The 23,007-nt window shown below is 45.3% G+C and overlaps 3 protein-coding genes across 3 annotated transcripts; 1 reads left to right on the plus strand and 2 right to left on the minus strand.

Moving 5' to 3' along the window:
* Positions 1-3,365: 3,365 nt before the first annotated feature.
* On the minus strand, positions 3,366-4,051 carry LOC133893587 (pathogenesis-related protein 1-like). The gene has a single exon (XM_062334645.1). The coding sequence runs from the start codon at positions 3,989-3,991 to the stop codon at positions 3,491-3,493; it is 501 nt and encodes a 166-aa protein (XP_062190629.1). The 5' UTR covers positions 3,992-4,051; the 3' UTR covers positions 3,366-3,490.
* A 3,081-nt stretch (positions 4,052-7,132) lies between these two features.
* LOC133893351 (uncharacterized) lies at positions 7,133-11,329 on the plus strand. The gene is made up of 7 exons (XM_062334351.1): positions 7,133-7,380; positions 7,647-7,688; positions 7,787-7,912; positions 8,318-8,547; positions 8,956-8,992; positions 10,744-10,801; positions 10,904-11,329. Exons 1-7 carry the CDS (start codon positions 7,255-7,257, stop codon positions 10,981-10,983), a joined length of 699 nt encoding a protein of 232 aa, XP_062190335.1. The 5' UTR covers positions 7,133-7,254; the 3' UTR covers positions 10,984-11,329.
* Positions 11,330-18,602: 7,273 nt separating this feature from the next.
* Positions 18,603-22,572, minus strand: LOC133892014 (AP2-like ethylene-responsive transcription factor CRL5). Its single transcript, XM_062332760.1, has 9 exons — positions 22,054-22,572; positions 21,445-21,952; positions 21,220-21,302; positions 21,024-21,032; positions 20,823-20,911; positions 20,588-20,661; positions 20,438-20,488; positions 20,204-20,280; positions 18,603-19,526 (listed from the first exon to the last, which is right to left on the minus strand). Exons 1-9 carry the CDS (start codon positions 22,367-22,369, stop codon positions 18,895-18,897), a joined length of 1,839 nt encoding a protein of 612 aa, XP_062188744.1. The 5' UTR covers positions 22,370-22,572; the 3' UTR covers positions 18,603-18,894.
* Positions 22,573-23,007: the final 435 nt, after the last annotated feature.

Raw genomic sequence — 23,007 nt, forward strand, 5'->3', positions numbered from 1 at the left:
AGCCGACGAGCTAGGCTCCCCTGATCATAGGTAGAACCTACGACCGCCACAGGATACAGTTGTCATGGGTTAGCTTCTCTGCAGCTGTCAAGCCGAAGGAAGAGCCGGTCATGACTGCTAGTGTTGCCGGCGCGGATGAGATCGACATAGGCGAGCTCAACATCGCAGATGAGGTAGAGGAGGTAGGCTCTGATGCCATGAAAATAGCCAAAGCGTCTCAACCATTTCGGGCCGCCTATTACATGTTTATATGTGCAGGGAATAGCCCCTGGCATGGCTTTACAGATCGATCATGAGTTCCAGCTGGTTTCGGTTCAAACCGAGTTAGAATCTATCTACAAGTCTTGCTATACAACTTGAATATCTCATGTATCTCTATCTCTATGCTAAACCGAAACAAACACATCTGAATAACTTGGATACCCGGATTACAATTCAAACTAATTTAATCTCTAACATGGTTTAATACATTGCTAAATTGGAGTTGCTTAAATATTTGATTCTGGTATGCATGTATATGCTCGCATCCGTGAGCGGTGCTCACCGGGGAGAAGAAGTGGAGGAGGGAGAAAGGGTAGAAAGCTTAACAGCCCAAGGACTGCGGTCATCTGGTCTGGTCGCCTATCGGAAAGGATGACTCCCCAGGTTGATGCGAGGGCACTCTCAAACCCAAAGGAACCAATATTGGGGAGACCAATTGGCTAGCGAAGGGTTGGGATTGGCAAGGATGGTTATGAGTTAAGAGGAAGGGGGGGGAGGGAGGCGATGGCGGAGAGGTGCGCAGAGACGTGAGGGGCTAGTGTTGGTGTGCATGTGACAGTGGTGGCTGTGGTGTGGGAAGAGAAGGAGAGGACAGAGATATAGAAGCTGTGTGGGAGGCAGTGGCAAGGGGTCGATGCCTAGGTCGCCACCGAGATTGCACTCGAAATCGCTTGGTGAGGTGCTGGTGTATTCTTATAACGTGGCCTTGATGAATATCTAGGTCACATATGCACGAGAAATTAATGCCTTGAATCAAGCAGCATTCTCGCTTTTGACACACTCATGCCAATTTGCAGCATAAGGGCAAATACATTGGTGCCATCTTATAGGCCGTCTCATATATTGACATGTAATCTTGAGAGAATTTAATAGACAACTTCTATAATAGGTTATCTTTTTAGTTGTTTCATAGTAATTCCACAACTTCTTGATTTATGCATAGAACAACAGAATATTATGAGTTGCATGACAATAGCAACTCGTACAATAATACGGGAGTAGTCTCATAGCTTATGAGACTGTTGCTTCGCGGAACAATGATCTATTTCTCTCTCCTTCACCACGTAAAATCCTGTGGCAATGCATGAGACAACCTACAAGATGGCTAAGGTGTGCCAATATACTTGCTCTAAGAAATTAAATGGAATTCATGGTAATAAATTGTTCAGTTCCTATGGAGATAGGAAAGATTACTACATTTCATACGGACCAAAATTCCATATGCCTCAAACCGTATATATTGTCAACTGTAGATGGTTCAGCAAGTTCTATACTGGTCGATAAGTCCATCTCCAAGAGACTTTCTGTCCCACCTTTCATCTCATCCTCCATCCATTTTCTTCAAAAACTTACCTTCAATAGATCCTCCAACCGGCACTCTATTTTGTTAGACACACCATTCAAGTCCTCGCACACACCAGATGTGGCGTGCTGAAGCCAGCTAGCTTTTCTTCAAAACTTTATTTCTTCTCTTCTCTTTTATAAATTCAAAAGGTGACTTTATAGAGTTTCTAAATCACATCAATTTTTGTACTAATAGAATAAATAACAAAGAATCCATTTTAACTGATTCCAACTAAAAATCTCATACCAACTTTAAATAAAAATTCTCTAAATTTGAGTATTTTTGTATTTTCCTTGAATTTTTAGGGCATAAATTTAATTCCCAAAAATCACGAAAAAATCATGAATAATCATATAAATTAATTTATTAATTTCTAAAATTATTGTTAATTGTATAATACTATTAAAAAAATAGGAGAGAGAATATGAAGAGTAAAATATGAATGTACGATTGGAGTGATGGAGTAATATGGAAGAGGAATCTTTATAGATGTTAATCCATGTAGAGATATAGATAATGTATTATAGATGATCTGTTAAAGTTGTTCTAAGCTAGCGCAATCCATATGACTAGAATTATTCCAGAATAATAATCAAGACTGGGTAGAATGAGAACAGCTTGGAAACGTGTCTTACAAATCACATGCTTTTATTGACCTATAATTATCCATAATATCCATCACATCATACCTGACAATTTAATTATTCCCTCCGGTATACATTTATTCATAAGCAGCACACAAACATACACCGTGCAAGCATCTGCATGCATGTCTGCAACCATCGATCAATTGGCCGGGAGTTTGGGACTAGCAAGGTACGTAGCTAGCTAGTACGGGCTCTGTCCTGATGTGAGCTCCATGGCTATTGCCTCAACCGGCAACATGGGAGGCGGTGGATAGGAGCCTTCGACATCGGGCAAGAAGGCTACTGGTCATGGCGGTTAGCATGGTGAAGACAACGGTGTTGATGATCACATAGGCTGTGGTGAGCCCCAGGAGTGTAGATGTGGAGGACAAGCCCTAACAGCTACTAGATCCAGATGAACAGAGTCCTCTGCCATTCCTAGGGAGGTAAAAACCAGCAAGAATGATTCATGTATGTTTGTATCGTTGATTTCTTTCTTCAGTTGGTCAAGTGAACTCATGTTTGTATTCTTTATAGCAGGATTTGGGAGCCTTGCTGCAAAATGACTCTATTGCAAGCGATCTGTCTTATGGTTCCCATAGATTAGCTTTACAATTATCGTGTTTGTGCAGATCTGTATGACATTGTTCAGAGAATAAAACCGTGAGTACATGTTTTGATGTATGAGGACTATCACGTGGTTGCTTTTGTGTGTTCTTGTTCCGTTCCGCGATATGGTCAGCGACTCATCCGATCGGGACAGTGGCGGCAGCTGATTCGGCTCGAAATCGAGCCAGCTCATTTATTATTTTTTTTTGCTGCAAAAACATTTTTAGTGCCAGCTGGTAACCATGCGCAAGATTTGCAAGGATTCCTAGTTTCAGGGTTGGGAGAGAGACTCATACACAACAACTATTTACAACAACAAGTTCATTGTCTCGAGGGAGACGGAAATGCAAGAGCTGAAGCGAGCGAAAGACGTACCACATTGATGATACATGGCCATCAGTTGTAGGTGGCTACAGCAAATTCTATACGACGATAAGCACACAACCACGGCTATATGTGACAATAAGAAAAGCAACGTTTCTCACAAATCACATGATATTATTGACATATAGTTATCCATAGTAATTCATTTTATCGTATGTAGTTGACAATTTATTTTCATATAGACAGCACGTGTATATATATATATTTAACATGCATCGTGCATTGGTGCATGCACCTCTGCATGCTGCACGTCGTATGATAGTGTCTAGTACGGGCTCTGTCCGATGACGTTGCCCGGCGGGTTGTAACTGCAGATGATGAAGACGCCGCCGTTGTCGCAGACGACGCGGGCGCAGCCGATGGCGGTGGAATCGCGCCACACCACCTGCGTGTAGTGCCCGCACGACTGGCCCTCCGGCGCCGAGCAGGAGTTGCTGTCGTGGTCGTAGTACTGCTTCTCCGCCACCCACAAGTTGACGGCGTCCGACGCCGACCAGTCGGCGCCGGCGGAGCCCGCGAAGAGGTTCTCACCGTAGGGCCCGCCGGAGGAGTGCACCAGCGCACAGTCGCCTTGACGCTGCGACGCGTAGCTCTGCGCGTACGCCGCCACGTTGTCGTCCCACGACACCGGGCCGACGCCCACGTCCGCGCGCGCCGCGTTGTGCAGGTCCACGTAGTCCTGCGGCGAGTTCTGCGCCGCGCACGGCGCGACGACGATGGCCGCGAAAGCCAGAGCTAAGCACGCTAGCTTCGATGAGTATGCCATTGCTAATAAACTTATGAAGCTTGTATATATGTACGATTAGCTTATTGGCGTTGTAATGCATGAGTTGCATTGTGACGAGTGTCTGGCCGGGTACTTATACTAGTAGCGACAACAGCGAGCGAGCTCGGTGACTTGTCCAAGATACTTCTAGGAAACTGTGAAATAGAGATTGATTGCACTTGGTCAGTCAATAATGGTGGCACTTGAAAGCTACTATCTTCGTATAGTTAAACTTTAAAAAATTTAATTATTAATATATACAAAATTATTAGAATTGGATACATAAAAATAATAGTAATGAATTCATTATGAAAAATATTTTAATATTCTCTAATTTAATCAACTTCTACTAAGATATAGTTGTAAAAAATAATAATTAAACGTCCTTGTTGAAGACCGTGTCGATATCCTAAACGATAAATAAAAGATAGTATAGGTAGTATTTTCTTTTCTAAGATGTGAAAGAATTCCATAGACGCGAAAAGGATTGATTGACCTAGAAGACTTGTCCTCGAAGTAGCACTTGCACACAGGGCAGGGCCATTTAATCTGTCCGGCCGGCCATGTCAGTGTCTACGTGCATGAAAGCTAGGGTTCCAGAAGATTATTTATTTGGATTTTCGCCGGAATTTTGAACAACCAGCAGGCAACAAAACTGTGGCGCCTAGCTAGCTAAATTTGTCCAAAAGGGACAAGAATTTCGTGGACGCTATCGATCGATTTGCACTGCAGATTGCTTCGGATAAACTTGAATATTATATAGCTAGAGGACTTGCACGTGCATTACATGGAATAACGCTTCTTGTAAATTAAAAGCGGCACGGCGTTTTGGATTTTGGAATCGAAGTCTAACTTCATCTGGACCGCCGGCCTTTTGCTCTCGCCGGAATTTTGTGCTGTCACATAGATGAACTCGTATGCGTACCAAGTGTTTGAGACCGAACAGCGCAGTAATTTGCATGTTGTTGTCCCGATAAGTATTATGGAACGAAGCTATCTAGTGAAACTTAATCGTCTACACGAAGTGTTATACACCAAGCAGCTATCTAGCGTATACACCAAGTGTTATACGCTACTTGCCGACTTAAGCCACTAAAAATTAAGCATACATTCTATCATCGTTAATTCATGCATATGTAGGTAAATGGCCACGAAAGAATGTATTTACACACTCCCCTATACGGATATACTCTTTTTTTTGCGAGAACAACATACTGATATACTATACCCCATGTAGACCAGGCTAGATCTTCTGTCTTTTTACGAGGGAAGATAAGTCAAGCTAACAATTATCTTAGCTAGCACATAGTACCGGACCAAGTTAAAGTCACGATCAACGATCGTGTACGTAATTCGTGCGCTTTATTCGTTTTGATTTTCTCGTGCGTCGAAGGTTGAAACGTTGGGCACGGAGCAATAGGATGGCATACATCAGTGGTGGATCTATGATTTGATCACTAGATGTGCCCATTATAATTTTTCAAATCCTATATACAAATATAAATTTTGCTAAAAATAAAATATAAATATATTAAAAGTTCTCAATACTTTAAATTCAACAAATAAGTTCCGTAAATAAGTTTGAATCCAATATCACAGTTACTTAACTTTTTACAATAGAAAGGTGTTCATTTTCCAAAAGCAGGCTCTTCACAGTAAAGGACCAAAAGAGAAATTCTACTGTGTAACCGTTATATAAATCAATTTGTACAACTAACCAACAAAAATACTATGTTAGGAGTTGTAAAAGATTTTGAAAAAAAAATATGATAGTGTAGAGCATGCTATCATCTACCATCTCATAAATTTTGAGCTCAAACAACAACTTCTATAAGAATAAATAAAAAAGAGAAACTTTATCTATGAATGCTATCTCTATGAATCATCGAATTTTCTTTTTTTTATTTCCCTATGGATAAATTGTTGTTTGAACTCAAATTTCATGAGATGGTAGATAATAGCATTCTCTATACTATCATATTTTTGTTGGAATTTGTTACAATTAACATAGAGTTTTGATTAATTAGTTACATAATCTGATTTGTGTAACGGTTACGCAACAGAAATTTTCCCTACGAAGACGAGACGATCTGATCAACGTCGTAGTCTGTGTGCTTCAACTTCACCAGCCACTTACGATACACAATCACACAAGTAACCACCAGCTGGTAGCAGCCGCCTGCACGCGCGCATCCACCGCCACCAATCACCATAGGCTAGAGGGACGATGGACGAGGGTTAAACTCGATTGTAATGGGTTGATTTGGACTTGGACTTGCCAGTAATCTTCTAATTGTAATCATTATCTCAGAACAAATTATTATAGACCAATTTTAATTGAGTCTCTAAACCTGCGGCCGCCACAGGATCGTAGGTCTAACCCTAATTCTAAATCTAGATCTATATTCGAGTCTACATCTAATGCATATCTTATCAGGTTTGTAAAAAAATCCTAGATCTAGCATCTAACCTATGTCAAAGCTTAGCACTAGTGGCTATCCTACCAGATTTATAAAAAAAAACCGTACATCTTCTCTCCGGTAGGACGTCACCTCCAATTTCTCCTTCCTCTCCTCCCTCTCTCTCAGCTAGGTTGAAAACAGATGGCCACTGACGTCGGCAGGGCCGACATGACCAGTTTTTATACCCAAAAGGTCTCACCTGAATAGTGAACAACACCTTTTGGGTGGATTTGTCGGATGTTGCTGTGAGTAAGGTCTGCCCATTCAGCGAGCGATATCAAGGTCTCGCCGGCTAAACGGGCGAGACCGCACGTCACCGCATTTATTATATTCTAACCGACGGAGCTGGTAAGGTGTCGTTTGTTTATGAGCTGAGACCTTGCTCTCACCCGATAAACGACCGATGGTAGTCTATTGTTGTAATTTTTTAAAACGGATATGTAATTTTGTAAATATTGAAATATATATATACATAAATTCCACAACACGAAGATGAAAGGCTGTTTGGTCTCTGTCATTCACTGTAGCCTGGGCCTCGAGTACTGGACCGCCTTTGTCCACGTCAGCATAATCGTTCAACACTGGACCCTCCTTCAATTTGGGCCCATTCACCCTTCCTTCTCAGCCCCCTTGCAGACTCGGCCCATCAGTCTACACAGGCAGATTCCGGGCCCACTTGCAGTCTCAGCACCTCCGCGCTCTCTATCTCTCTCTCTCTCCCCCGGCGTGCACCCCGTCTCGCCGGCGACTCCGGATCCCCAATTCAGTCACCGCGCTGCACACGCGCGACTTGCTTCGGCCATGGCCGGCGACCGCGACGCGAATCGGTGGCAGCCAGGGCCGCTGGAGAAGGAGGAGGACTCCGGCTCATTCCCCTCAGCCATCATCCTTTTCGCGCTCGTCGGCGCCACCGCCACCACCGCCGCCGTACGTCCGCTCTCCCTTTCCCACTCACCCCAGATTTCTCGAACCCTGATCCAGGCTACAGCGCCCGTGAGGCCACCCGATGCGTAGATTCCGAGCCTTGTAGTTGTAGTGTCGCTCTGCTGCTTCTGTGTTGTGTGGTTCGTGTTGGACTGAGCCAAACCTTCTGAAATGATCATTCGCTTGGACTGTTCATGTGTTTGGGTTGCGCTTCTTGCATTTCTTTGTGCATTTTAGGTGTAAATTGTGCATTTGTTTCGAATTTGTAGGTCGGTCAACTGCGCCGGACGGTCAGCTGGTTCTACTCACAGGTATAAAAAGGTGCCCTTTTTAGCAATGGTTTTCTAAGAAGCATTGCGCTCGTGGCCAATTTGCGGGAGACTAGTGAAACCTTTTCCTTTGATTGAAGCTTAGTAGGTCGGAACCATTCGTGCGCTGGGAAGACATACCTCGTCCCCCAAATCGGAGAGGTGAAGCCTGGGGACGGTATTACCAGAGGATGCGTGAAAAAAACGAGGATCAACGGGAAAGAGTGGTCAGTTCTCTGCTCATACACAAGAGATGAGAATTGTAGTTTTCAACATTTGCATGGTTAAAGTTATGCAATTACTTGGCTGCACATCCCAGAACTGTATTGTCATTGTTTGGTTGCATGTGATCTATGAACTGCATTGGAAGTTATGGTAATATCGATAACCTATTGATATTTGGAAAATGTAAATGTAGAAGCAGCCAATGTCATTCATGTTGCTTGGTGTGGAGCAGCATTTTCTCCTCAAGTGCCTCTAAAATATCTAGCAAAAAGAATTTTGATACGACAAATGTGTTTGAGAAGAAGTTTGGTGTCACTATGACAGGCACTCATTGTTTTCTTTTTGTTTTTAGTATTTACATGCTGATATGTTCAACTAATCTTCAGCCAACACTAGTGATTATGTAGGAACATATAAGGCGCATGCAAGATGTATTCAAGAACGAAAGAAGTAAATGCCGGGATTATCGTACTTGGGATGGCCATGATCCGAGCTATTATCAGCATAGCCGAAGAGATGACTGGTACTGGGATGCAGAAACATTTTATGCCAATCAAAGAACAAATTACAGATCAAAGCCCAGGGAAGCTATGAATTACACTATGTCACATCACTATTCCGTCCTGGGTCTCGACAGGTATACTAGAATCATTCATGTCAAGCAACTTCGATTTTATGTACTTCTCAGTTATATGTGATGATAGTCTAGTTTATTGCGAAACACTATAATTCATTGGTCCTTTTACCCCACGTGTTCTGATGTATAGCAGTCAAGCATATCAGCTTACAACATAGTTACATGTAGATGTGGAATGATGTGCTTTTTTACTTCCAGACTTGTACCCCATGGTATAACTAGGCTAAATAAAACAAATGTGCTTCTCGTCAGATATAATTGATCATCTGCTCTTAGTATTTTCCAATACTCATGTTGCATTTCTGTTGGCCTTTAAATTGATATTAACATGCACTTGACATACATAAATTTGGTAATTGATGTCATGATAATTTCCCATAACAGAAGTTCTTGCCTTTCATTGCATAGGTCAAGATCAGAGCCATTTTCAGATGCTGATATCAAGGTGTGCCTTCTCGTTACCTGATTATTTTGTGACTTGTGAACATTACAGCCAAAAAGTTTGCAACTGTGTTCTTTTGTAATCCAAAGCACTTACTGTCCAGTCTTGTGTCTGCACAGTTCATGACATGAAAATGAATCAAAATTTTGCTCCTTTAGAAAAAATGCAGAATTTTCTAAAGTTATTCTCTGGAGTTCTTAAATGGTAGAATGAGCTAGAGGAGGGAAGAGAGTTGCAGTAAATATGTTTAGATGTTTTAAAAACTATCCCCTGATCACTTACTTACAAATTGTGGAAACCCAGGGACGCGAAGTAGTATGATTGATTCTCGTAATTATCACATCGTTATATAAAAAAAGTAATTTGTCAAAAATTTCCTTTTTCTTTTCTTGTTGAATAATGCCAAATCAAATAAAAAAATCTGAAAAATCCAAAACTCAAAAGAATAAGGCAATTTTTGTTGTAGGATATCGTCACTTTGTGGTTTTAGTTGTAGGACACTGGAAAAAGTCATATTTGTTGGACACTGCCAAAGAGTGGAAATTTGCCGCTGGACACCACACCTATTAAAATAATACTAGCTAAGTGCACGTGTATTGCAACGAAAACATAAACATTGGACACATTAACATCAAGCACAAACTCAAGGTATCGAGATGTGGATGCGTCATGAGAGTGCCGTCGAACAAATATATCAAGAGCGATGTCGTAGTTTGATTTCAGAGGGGATCCGAAAAAGGATAAGATTGTCCGCTAATTTCCCTTCTAGTTTCTTCAGTAATTTTCATTAGTAAAACCGATCCCATATTCGTAGCCGGTAACGAGTCAGGAGGCTGGAGGACGAGGGTGGCAAAGTTGGGTTAATTATTTGAATTTTAGGGGGTTTTATTAGATGGGAGGAGAGTAGGGAAGAGATGACGCAGGAACCAACTCATGTTTTATATAGTATAGAAGAGAATTTTGGGCTAAGGAGGAGAGAGAAACGGTGTAAAGGTCAAAAATGCCCTCGGATGCATCTTATTGATGCCAGACCCAATGCTCGGAGGTGCCGTGCTACAACAGTGGATTGGGGAGAAGAGGAGCGGGACGGGGTAGTACTTGGTGCTGCGGCCTCGAGGGTGGTACACAACTGCCGCTACTCCCGCTAGTGAAGCAGTCGGCTGGGGTCCCGTGCCTTGCACTGCATGGGGCGAACTGTCTTCCCAATTTGGAGCTACAACTTTGTTGATTCCTATCTTCTAGTTAATTGTGCAAATGGAGATAGCAGCTAGAGAAAAATTGTTCTTTGCCAATTAGTCCATGCATGATGGAAGGAGGACCAAAGAATCCAAGAGATTAGAGCCGAGTTTCTATTCTTGAATCTTGGCCATACTCTGCATGACATGGCGGTCAGAAGACTTGAAGCAGCAGCTGTCACAGAGTGTGGCCATGAATTTGGAAGGAGAAAACGAGCAGTACTGCATAGGAAGCACAAGGTAGAGGAAATCTGACGAATGGGCCCGAGGACAGCATGCCGATTTGGGGGTCAGAGTACGCACTCCCCAGTTTGAGCAAGAAAACATTTTCTCCTGTTAAAATTCTCACTTATCCCCTCTTGTGCCCACCAACTCTGAAATTTCAGTGTTCAATAGTCAATGAAAGTTGTCTTCTCTATGTTTTGTTTTGTGTTCTTTCCTGCCAGATGGGTAACACAGTAAAGTTTTCTGGTATCCATCTGTCTGCCTTGCTTACTTGATTTATGATTTCCATTCCAGAATGCTTTTAGGAGAAAAGCAATGCAGTACCATCCAGACCAAAACCAAAATAACAAAGGTAAATGCTTGTCATTCTTTCTCCTCATTCCCGGTATGTAAAGCAAATATATGCTGATTATGTATACATGTGCTCAAAATCTGTCTCTTTTGTTTGTGGCAGAGGTTGCTGAGGCAAAGTTCAAAGAGGTAATGGATTCTTATGAAGCAATAAAATTAGAACGGCAAAACGGAAGTTGCTGAATGGATTCACAATTTTGGGTTTGGGGGAGGGTTTGTTGTATATATGGTACTGTTTGACCGTTGAAGTTATAAACTCTGTTTCACTCAGAAAAGCTGTAGTAGGCCCTGTTGTTAAGCTTTATAAACCTTTTAATAAAGTAGATTTGATCCTAGTGGCACAAGGTAGAACTTCAGCCTGGTACAATTGAACTTGACGAGTAGCTTTGCTCACGTTTTTTCTCGATCCATTGTATGGTTTTATTGTTGCAATCCATAGCTCGATCTGGTGCATTTGTTATTACATTGTAAAACACTCGTCTCTACTTCCATGACGCTCTATAACTGATTTGAGTTCAGCTGCTGGAAATACCTTCAGATGTATGGTAACGGGTAAAATGTGCAAGTATCTTCCAGGTGCCGACCATGAATTATCTGAGAAATACCTTTTTCTTGCCATGAGATAGCTTCCTGCTTTATCCTACTGCCTCTCTACCTTTCTTGCCAGGGCAGGCAGAACTAGTCCCATGCTTCAATTGCAGCTTACAGGAGACGATGAGATCGAACAGCAAACGCTAGCTTCATTAGTCGATAGGACCTGGCATGGAGAGGTCATGGACCATCTTGGCATTGCCGGCCAGGTCCAGACTCCAGATGCCGGCATGCTGCTCATGCGTGATCTCGCCATGATTCACGTGAACAGTACGCCTTTCATGTTCCAGCTAGCTAGTTGCCCTCACCAGCAACCCAAGTTCTTATCTGTAATGGTTCGTGCACCTCGATCAGATGTTCACTCGGACACTGTTTTGTGCCTGAGCAATGATCTTCAGCTGAGCAAGCGAACCTAGTCTTCTTCTGAAGATGATTTATTTGAGCTGTCAGCCTGTCACTGCAATGTGAATCGAACTTGTGAACTCTATCTAGTTCGACAATGATCCATGATTTGGTATGGCCGTCCAAGTTTTGTGACTTTGTGTGTCTCACTTGATCACATCCCTTTTCCCAGTTCCTGCAGGACATACAACTTTCAGTAGATGCTATCTTTCTGCATATCTGTCCCAAAGCAAACCATTGGCAGCTGGGGAAAGGAAACAAACAGGATTGACGATCTGAATCCAACATGGGGCAGAAATAATGGGTTCAGAGCGAGATCTAACGACGAAAACAGGGTTCAATGCATCACTGAATGATCAACCAGTCTTTAGCCACCATCTCTTGCGCATGTTCTGCCATCCATCGATGTCAGATTCTAGAACAGCTAGCTGTTCTTGTGACTTGCAAGTTGACACTAGTCACACAATTGTATGTTCACTTTTGCAGAGGAGAACTGGTCTACCTGTAGCGTGGTATGCATACAGACATACATCCCTGACAAAGGCTCTGTCTCCATTTTTTCCCCTCCTTTTTTTGTCTTGACATATTTTTTTCTCCTTTTGTTTTTTTAGAAGCGACGGCGGGAGATCTGCCGCTTTTATTAGACTAGGACTAAAAAAGAGTTAAAAAAGATAACATTCAGATGCAGGGAGCTACAAAGTGGCCTGCGCCACTCCCCTGCACTGAACTGCAACCCAGTAAGTACAGAGCCACAAAACGAAACAACAACAAAACAGAACGAAATCAGAAAACGGAGGTTATGGCTCTACGGATTTCGTGTATATGGTCTCTAGTTATCTGTGCCACCCTTAAAAGCATCTTCGGATTTGTTTTGAAATGTTCTTCGATTCCTTTCCTTCCAAATGTTCCACCAAAAGGTGATAGAGCAAGCCATTGAAATCTCTCCTTTCCTTCCAAATGTTCCACCAAAAGGTGATAGAGCAAGCCATTGAAATCTCGGCGAAGCTGTTTGTCAATCCTTTTGGATGCCTCCTTCCACCAACTTGAAATTGTGTGAAACTGATTAAAATGGGGCAAGTTGGTTAGGTGCAGCCAATTTGAGATGTGCATCCAAACTTTCTTTGTGTAGACATAATCTTTGCAAAGGTGTATGGCAGTCTCCCTTTCTTGGTCACATAACCGACAATTTTGGCTGTGCGGCCAATTACGTTTTGATAGATTATCCGCGGTTAGGATTTTATTTTGTATGAGGGTCCACGAGAACATTTTGCATTTTGGTTCAGTTGTTGCGCGCCATATCTTTTGCATATTGTATCTCTTTATCGATCCAACGAACTGAATGTTGTAAGCACTTTTTACGCTGTATTGGCCACTGGAGGTCCAAATCCATGATATTGTGTCCTTTACCTCAGGTTGCAGCACAATGTCCCTCAAAAGACGCCATAGATTGGTCAGCTGCTGCAGCTCCTCCTCTGTTTCAATTGTTCCTATATAGCCTAGCCACCTATGATTATATTTTTTCTCCTTTTGTCTGAACCTTTTGTATCATCCTTTTTTTATGTTTAAGCATAAGAAGACACCATCCAAAATTGGAGCACTAGTTTATCAACCTCAGCAACGATCACATTGTACTGCAACTAAGTAGCTGTTATCAGGTCCTAACAGCTCCATAGATCCCAACCCAACTAGAAGCTGATTTATATATTGGAAACATTCCAAACTGTCAACCTCGATCAGTTTCGATCTTTTTGCAAAACGAGGATGAATGAATCTACGTACCCTGATGAACTTGCTTAATTATATGCAAGATGCGCAAGGAATGTCTTGTAGTTGTTGGCTAGGAGGTCACGTTTACTCTAAGCAGTACTTATTTTTGTGGATTGCTCGATCGGGGTGTTAAACTAGTACGGACTCAACGATATTCTCTCTGATTGCTCGTCTCTTCTTTCGTTGCCCAATTTGTGCGTGCCAAGTAAAACATGTGTGCATTTGCCATGTTTTATTATGACATGGCAAAGAATTGAATCTGAGAAAGATAAAAGTTGTATTTTATATAAGATATAGCTTGGGTGCGATATCTAATAGTACAAAATCATGTAGTATGCATTGTGTTGAATTATAGGAAGAATTTGTTCACAAAATATATAATACTTAATTGCTTTGGAGACCTTGGAAATATCAATATGTTATACACTGTATGAGTTATTTCTACACATCAATTTAATTATATCTATGTGACGTGATATTCTTGGATATAGCAAATTGATACTGTGTATTGAGAGTAGTGTTTAACTTAAGTGGTGGCATCATGCAGCCAACTAATGGTCAATGCTGTCCGCATGTCTCCGATGCCATGCATGCCTGCACAGTGCAGCAGCAGTAATCCTACAGATTTCACTCGGAGATCCAAGATCCCGTCACCTTTCCTTGTTATGCTTAAAAGTTTGAAGGCTAAACTGCGTAATAATCCTACAGATTTCACTCAATCAAATGGGTACGCCACTTGATTTTTTTCAAAATTAGAAAACCATGCACGCTCAACGCAGATGCCAACGCCATAAATCGTTGTCCTCTCAAATCGTTGTCCTGTCTCTCGGACGTGTTGAGCTGTTCCTTGCCCGGTACCCTTCTATCTCTCCCACTCTGACTTCACTCCACAGTAAAGTCACCTGACGTGATTTCACTCTATCATGAGACGCTAGATCTCAAATAAATGGGTAGGATTTCAAGCTATACTGATGATACATTGATCTATAAACAGTAATTTTACTACAGTGTTTGCCGTTAGTTCTTCGTCTCCCAAACTATTGTTCACCTCTAACGATTTGGATCATGTTTCACTTGTCACTAGTCGGTTGTCACCTCTCCTTCTTCCCCTTCCTCGCCCTCTCATTGCACTCAAGCACTTGTAAGCTTGCATTGCGCTTTTGGATATGTGTCGAATAATTGTACGGAGTTAATTATGTATAAGGTTTTGAGTTGTATTAGCGGTACATGATGAAATCCTAGTAGAACTCTAGTGGAATTCTAGTATGACTCATGCAGCAAATCTGCGGGAACTCCGGAAAGTGACCGGTGTTGCTAGTTGGGGAGGAGCATCCGTAGTCATTGCCCCGGGGATGTAGGCTTCGGCTGAACCTCGTTAACAAACATCGTGCCTCTGGTGTCGTCTGTGATCATGCGTATTATCTCGGTAGATCCATCCATTGTTTCTGATAGTGGCTTAATTTCCTGACAAGTGGTATCAGAGCTATGGTTGAATTGGATCTAGAGACGGTACATGGAAGATCATGTAGAGGTGCGAGGATTATGCATCTATAGGGCGTCGTGCAACGCTCAAGCGGTACAGATGGATACGACATAAGGTGAAGCATAGTGGCGGCCGGTGCGCACAGACACGTACGGCTGAGGTTGTCGTCGGGGGTGCGCGGATGTCCTCGCAAAGAGTTGCGGATGTGCAGCGCGAGGTGTGCGATTGGCGCAGACAGCACCGTGAAGGGCATCGCGGTGGCCAGGAATACGGGCGCGTGGGTGCGGTGGTTGACTTGGCTGGAGGGTCGCAGGTGTGTTCATGTAGGAGTCGGATGTGGCGGTGCTCGGTGCGAGATCTGCGAGGAGGCGTGTTCGAGTCGGGCACAGGTCTGGAGGGGAGTCCGAGCAGGACTCCTAGTGGCTTGAAATGCCCGTGATGGACACGAAACCCATGTAGGTGAGTCCCGCTAGGTAGGCGTTGTGCTCTTGACTGAGCAGAGCGGCAGTGTGGCCACGTGGGCGAGGAGTCCAAGGTCTGCTGGTAGGCTCGTGCACGTGTGGGGCTCTGTGGGCTTGCCCAGAGGCTGTGGCCCACATGCGTTGCTGGAGTTCTACTCGGGCGCGCGTGTTGCAGGTTATCAGGCGGCTTGGTGGTGTGGAGGCTAGTCATCCGCATGGTTAAGCATAGCACACAAACGACTAAGACCAAGAAAACAAAAGGACCAACGTGAGGAAGTTGCTGATCGGGAAAAAGATACAGGCTTGCGGGGGTATCGGCTAGCGATGGGGCACCCTTATGAGGCAAGGTCATGACCTATCTAGGGCACACAACGGGTATGCGCTCGACCTAGTAGTCCTGCAAGGATGCTCGGGCTTGGCGTCACATTCTACCATTTTTTGAAACCTAGCAAGCTCGGAGTTAGACTGGAACGACACACTGTAAAGGCATTGTTATGGAAACTTGATACACTCGTTGTGTCGAGTATATCATCAAAGGGAAATTCGTGTCCGGTGGGTAAAGTGCACAACCTCTGCAAAGTAAAAACTATTCAAATAGTGGTTAGTACGGTCAAGAGTGGGGCGAGGTATATCAGGGATATATACTTTGGATTATTTTTAAATGGGAATTGGTGTGAGCCTAGGTAGATGCGAATCATCGAGTCCAGTGATGGTCGAGTCTGGTAAAGTGAGATTAAGGCAATGGAATAGTAAGTGTGTTGATCCTGGTGACTGATGGATGGGAAGGGTGTGGCCCTTGGTGCAAGTAATGTGTTGGCTATGAGAGTCATGATGGTTTAGATGACGGATTGGCTGTCAGTATGAAAGATGAAGCACCCTTGATTCAATATAGGATGGTCATGGTATGCTAAGTCATAGGTTTTGGCAATCCATGATAATAATATTGCAACTTTGACTTTACGCATCAAGAACCTTAGCCTTTTATTGTTAAAGTTGTGCATATTATTTTATATGTATCTCTGTTGTGGTGACTTGCTGAGTACAGTGAGTAGTACTCATACTTGCTGAGTACGATGAGTAATACTCATACTTGCTGAGTATGGTGCTCAATATAAATAAACCAACAGTGGAGGAGGATCCATACGCCTACAAAGGAGAAGAAGACGAAGACAGCGTGTTATGGGTCGGGAACCCCAGTCACTTGCCGGTGGTATAGCATGGGGCTCCATCACATCGCTTCATTTCCACTGCTATCTTTTGGATGAACTCTAAATATCTATTCAGCCAATAGGCCATATGTATGTCCAACCCTTTATGGTTGATATTGTAAGCTACAATCTATGTATAATCCAAAACTTCTGTGTGCGCTATCCAGGGTCGGTCCTAAGATTTTAGTAACCCAAGGCAAAATTAAAAACGAGACCCATTGAATTGAAATATCAAAAATAATTAATATATAAATTGTAAATATAATATTCAGTGTATTAAAAAATTATTTTTGATAAACAATTAAATGTCTATATATATATATATGTGTGTGTGTGTGTGTGTATAACAACGCCCATCTAAAACACTTTCTAGAGATCATCTTAAATAATCTCTTCTAACATTTTTAGATGTGAAGTCATTGATGCTGGTATCAACATCAATTTTATCTAGCAATTTCTTCTTAATGTATAAAATTGTCAAACCATTTAATCTTTCTTGAGATACTGTGAACCTTAAATAGTTCTTCAATAATTTCAACTTTAAAAAGTTTCTTTCAGCTGACGTCATAGGCACATGCATGATAAATAAGATTCAGTAAGCAATAAAAATATTAAAATAACAATATGCTTTTCTAACATACTTAAAAATCTCCATAGAAGTCATTTGCCTATCTGGAAAAATTAATTATATAACCCTTAACTCAAATATTACATCGTTTAACTCAACATCATATGAACCATCTAGAGAGAAAATATTTGCAAATTTAGCGTAGCAATCTTTTAGTTCAATATCATCAAATGACTTCAAGTTTGTCGAGCTCAGTAAAATTTCAAATATACTTTTGAATGCTTAGAATTCTTTAAATCTATTTTTCAATAAAGTATTTGGCATATCAACCAAAACAAAAAATAATTAACTTCAAAATCATTCTTAGCTTAATTATAAAAGTAATTAACCTTAACCAAAGTACATACACCTCTCATGATATGAAAGGAGGCCCTTAGGTTCTGGGGGCTCAGGGCAGTTGCCCCGCTGGCCCCCTCTAGGACCGGCCCTGACGCTATCTACTATTTTAGGGAATAATATTGTACCAACCCTGAGCAATTTGGATGATATATTCAAGTGTCCCGGCAGCAGCACAGCTTTCACCTACCTGAGTATGGTTGATAGGTCTGCTGAGTGTTGTGCAGACAGCTGCAGGATCTCTTGATCACTTCACCTCCTCTGTCGGAAGAACACCATGTCTACGCTGATCGCTGAGCGCAGCAGTAATGGTTGCAGGAAGGAACCGCTTTTGTTGGCTGCGTGCATTGCCTTCGCCATTGCGAGTGCCGGGTAGATGATGATGACCATGAGCTGTGGGTGACGCCATGACAGGGGGCGAGTAGCTGCAGGGAACCGTGATTTGCAGGTGCAGCATGATCGCCCGCTGCTGCAGGGCAGGGCAGGGCAGGGCACTAGGGCAGGGCAGGACAGGACAGGACAGGGCCGGCTGTGGTCGTGACGGCTGAGATCATCCGTCTCACATGACCGCGTCAGGTTGGTTGGTTGGTTGGTTCGCGGCTGGTACAGATTCAATTCATCCATGGACACATTCACTGTTGAACTCTTCTTCTTGTGTGCAAATGCTCATGTACTGCGTACTACACACTGTAGTACTAGTACTGTATCACGTAGTATACGTGTAGCAGTACCATCATCTTTCTCTCTCTCTAAAATAATCCATGACCTAGCCCAGCCCATTCAATGGTTGATTGGCCAGCCCAAATAGGCCCAGAAGTCAAGAACACGATGGGTGCGGGCGGCAGACATGGGACTTGCTGGAGGAACCAACGAATTAGTGAGAAGCTATAACATTGCATTAGTTTTGGATTTTTGGAGGAGATGCACCTGATCTCCAGCCTCCATATTACAAAACCCCTTCTTTCCGGACCCGGTCGGCCGTCGCCGGAGAAGAAGGAAACAGCAGAGGCCGCGCCGTGCATTCATTCCCCTCTCCTAGCTTAACTAATCAATCTCCCATGGCTAATTAACCCGCTACGCCAACCATCCAAAAACCCTAAATTGCATAAGTGACGAAGACCCGCCACAGGCAGCAGGACGCGCGAGTTCATGCACCAAGAACGGGAACGTGGTAATCGGGAGGTGCATGCCCGTGCATGGTGGAATCGGTCGTGGGGCTCACGCGTCGGTCCAGGCGGCAAACACGGGCATGTGCGCGATGGACACGGCGGCGGGCCTGGCCGACGCTGGGGACGCCCAGGAGCCCAGCGGCATCAGCGGGCTCATCGCCTGCGCCTGCGCCTGCGACGGCTTGGAGAAGAGCATGGACAGGCCGCCGCCACGGTCGGGGCTCCCCTCGCGGGAGTTGCTCAGGCTCGTCACCAGCGACGACGCGCTCGACATGGGCATGTGGGCGCCCCCGTTGTGGGCGCCGCCGTCGTGGTCCGCGGCTGTCACCAGGTCGTGCAGCACAGAGAAAGCCTCGGCACCGGACAACACTTCGTCGTGGTGGTTGATCTGGCTGTGCTCGCCGGCTCTACTCGGGGCGGCGGACAGCGCCGCGGCAATCTTCCAGGTTTCCGTGGCGGCGTTGCTGCCGGCCTGCACCAGGGCCGCGGCGCTGCTGTCGTTGGTGATGGCGGTGACCTCGTCGTCCTTCTTGCGGCGCGCGAGCTCGCCGGGGAGGAGCGTGTTGCTGGCCATGATCTTGTCAACGTCGTAGCGCGTGATGTCGAAGTTGGTGACGGCGTTGAGGCCGCGGAACTTGATGGCGGCGATGTCGTACGCCTCCGCCGCCTCCTCCTGTGTGCCTGCAGCAGCAGCAACACGTACGGCATGCCTCGTCAGTACACACGACTACCACGTACACGTAGCCACGTCGGCATGCACGAAGGAATGATCTGAACAGGAGAAATGGAATCGAATCGAATGATGAGCGGGCCGGCGGATTCGACGGGTGTGGGCATGCTGGTCAAAAAAAGCCTCCAGCGCGTGCGATCCGCGACGGTGTAAAAACTAGAAGCGGCAGCCTTATGCAAAAGCTCTCTCTCTCCCCATTCTGATGCCTGATGCAGAGAGAGAAGGCAAAAAGAAAAGGAAAGAAAGCAAGAAGACATTCTTTGGCAGGGGAGGGGCACCATGTCATTGGGTGCTAAAGCGAAGCCTTGCGACTTAGGGGCTACACTACAGCAGCAGCACGCATGTATAAATGATCATTGCGACAGACAGGGCAGCCCCCTGTGCCCTCCGGCCATGACAGACAGCTTCTGCATGCAACGTCTTCAGACATGCATCGGCATCGCCTTTCACGTACTGCATGCATGGTGCTCTCCATGGATCGAACTATGCTACGCGAACCTGCTCTCAGACTCTTAACTATTACGCCGTTATGGACTAGAGGCATGCAATGTGTAGAAGCTCGCATAACTGAATGGGTGAGCATGCAGATGCAGATGCAGAGATGAGCTGTGAGGGAGCATGCACTGACTGAATGTGCCGAGGTAGAGGTCCTTGTTGCCGGAGACGCGGCCGATGCGCGCCTGCCACCGCCCATGCTGGTGATGCCTGCATGCACGCCCAACCCCAGCAAACACGAGCCCGGCCCATGTTGTTTTACTCGCTGTTAGGTTCGATTCAGCACGTAAATGGTGCTTGTAAAATGCCGTAACTAGATAACAAACATTATATATTCAGTACGTGCGAGTGTGTTGATAATTCAGACCTTGTCACTCCACGGTACATCGACGCGCCCCGTGAGAAACCGCTGCTCTTCCTGCAGCGATCGGGATACCCAGCAGTTGTTCAGACGACTGACTAGTGACTACTGGCTGCTAGGTCACAATGTTCAGATGACAAACAGATATGAGTGTACCTTCTGAGATGAGCCACGTACTCCTGCCTGGTCATGTTCTTCATCTCCTCCAGCTCCTCCTGGTAGTCCTCCAGCTGCGCAACACATTTTATTAAACCACACTCTCAACAACTACTACAAATTTACCATGGCTGTCAAGGTGAATACAGTGTCAAATGCAGATGTAACTTCACCTTTTTTAGAAAAAAAAAATGTACTAGTGGAAGATTAGTAGATAGGCTGGTAGAATAATTACCGGGAAGTTGATGTGTGTGGAGGGTCCCCAGTACTTGAGCGCCGCCAAGTCGTAGGCTCTCGCCGCCTTCTCCTCCATGTCATACCCGCCTGATACAGACACACAACCAAGTCAAGAAATTTTTACCCCACCACAGCTCAACATTTTAACCATGCATTAAGTGCACAGATAGACTGGAGCAGAGGGTAACAAAACACTTACCGAGATAAACTGCTCGTGGCATGCAGGCAGATTAGTCCGTTATTCCCCGGCCAGCAAGAACGTCGTCGCCGTTGGTTAAACAAGGCAAAACACAGGCTCCATTAGCTACTAATGACACTTTTACATGCCGTATTAACAGGCTAATGATGCTTAATTATGAGATGTTCATCGATCGATCGATCAGCGTGTTTGATACCTTGCCTGCCTTTCCTGGTCTGGCCTTCCTTCTTGCAGCTGTTGTCCCACAGGTGCGCCTCATACCTCCCCGTCCACCTATGCCTGCTTAATTTCATCCACACCTGCTTAATTAGCACGCGCTAATCTTCTTCTAGTCCACAGATGCCATTGTCATGTTAATGAATCAATCGCATGCTTAACCAACACACGCCGCCGGCGATGAGAAAGAGACTGAGATGTGTACCTCGTGACGCCCCGGTACTGCGACGTCCTCTGCCCGAACGTGTCGATGGACTTGCGGTGGTGCACCGGCTGCTTCTGCCCCGCCGCGCCGCCGCGCTTCCGCCCGCCGTCCACCGCCAGCGCCGAACCCGCCATGCCGTACTGGCCGCCGTGCAGCTGGGAGTGCGCCGCGGTCACGCAGCTCGACAGCGACCCGGAGCCCATGGACAGGGCCAGCGGGTGGTGCTGCTGCCCCGCCCCCGCGGCAGACAGGACGCCGCTCTCGGCGCGCGCGGCCACCCAGCTCGCCATCGCCGTGGCAGCCGCCGCCGCCGAAGCCTCGTCGTCGGCTACAAGCGCCGGCGCCGATGCCCCGCCGTACACGTCGGCGCACGGCTGCAAGAACGACCCGTTGTGGCCGTGGTGGTGGCCCCCGCCGCCGCCGTAGTAGTAGAAGCTCGAGGCGTTGTCCAGGCTCAGCGCCATGGCCTGCGGCTGCGCCGCGCCCAAGAAGTCCTCAAGCTTCGGCCCTGCTCATCGATCACACACCACATATATATGATCCAAGAAATTAACCAAGAAATGGATCGACGCGTTGATAAGATACTACCCGTTTGCATTGCACGCATACCGTTGTGATCTTGATCGGTTCTTCGGAGGGCATCCATGATGCAGAGGGAGCCGTCGGACTTGAGCGGCATGGAAGCGAGCTGCGGCGTGTAGTACGACGCGATGGTGGCCACGGCATCGCTGCCGAGGCCGTAGGCTGCGGCGGCAGCAGCAGCAGTGACGGAAGGGAAGAAGAAGCCATGGTGCTGCTGCTGCTGCACGTAGTGGTGGTGGTCTTCCATGGAGGAGGCCATGTGCGGCGACAGCGAGAAGCCTAGCCAGCCGCTCGCCGCCGCGTTCGTGTCATTGCCATTGCTGCTGCCGTTGTGGTTGGTCATCGTGTTAATTAAGCTACAAGAAAACTAACGAGAGCTTATTGGAGATGGAGGTGGTGGCAATGGTGATCGGAAGCGGATCAATCATTGGGGAGTACGCGGCCCAATGATGCGCCCCGCCATTGCCGCGGCGATCGAGAGCTTCGAGGTCCGGGGTTTCCTAGGTGAAGCTGCGGAGTGTGAAGTGGAGGAGAAGTGAGCAAGTGTGCTTGTGCTTGCACTGCGTGTGTGAGCGTGGCTTTAAAGCAAGCAAAAGGAATGACTTACTCCCACATTTACACTACACAACATCCAACAAAAAAAAAAGGGAGAAATGTTTCGACTTGGATGGATAACATTCTCTTCACACATCCCCCGGCTCATAGGGATCTGTGTAGCTACTCTTTCTCTCTCCTTGGGATGTTTATCTCAAAAGAAAGGCAAATTTGGAAATTTAGACAACATACGCGACCGTATTTGCAAAATTAGATAACATATCGACGTATTTGCAAATCTAGCACTCGTATTCGGTATCTCAAATTCCGAAATTTGAATTTCGGAAACTGAAATTCCGAAAACACCGTATTCGGCAACTGAGGTGCCGAATACGGCATTGTGGGCCGTATTCGGCACCTCAGTTGCCGAAAACACCCTGTACTCTG

This window comes from Phragmites australis, chromosome 15, assembly GCF_958298935.1.
Source record: "Phragmites australis chromosome 15, lpPhrAust1.1, whole genome shotgun sequence".
Taxonomy (NCBI): Eukaryota; Viridiplantae; Streptophyta; class Magnoliopsida; order Poales; family Poaceae; genus Phragmites; species Phragmites australis.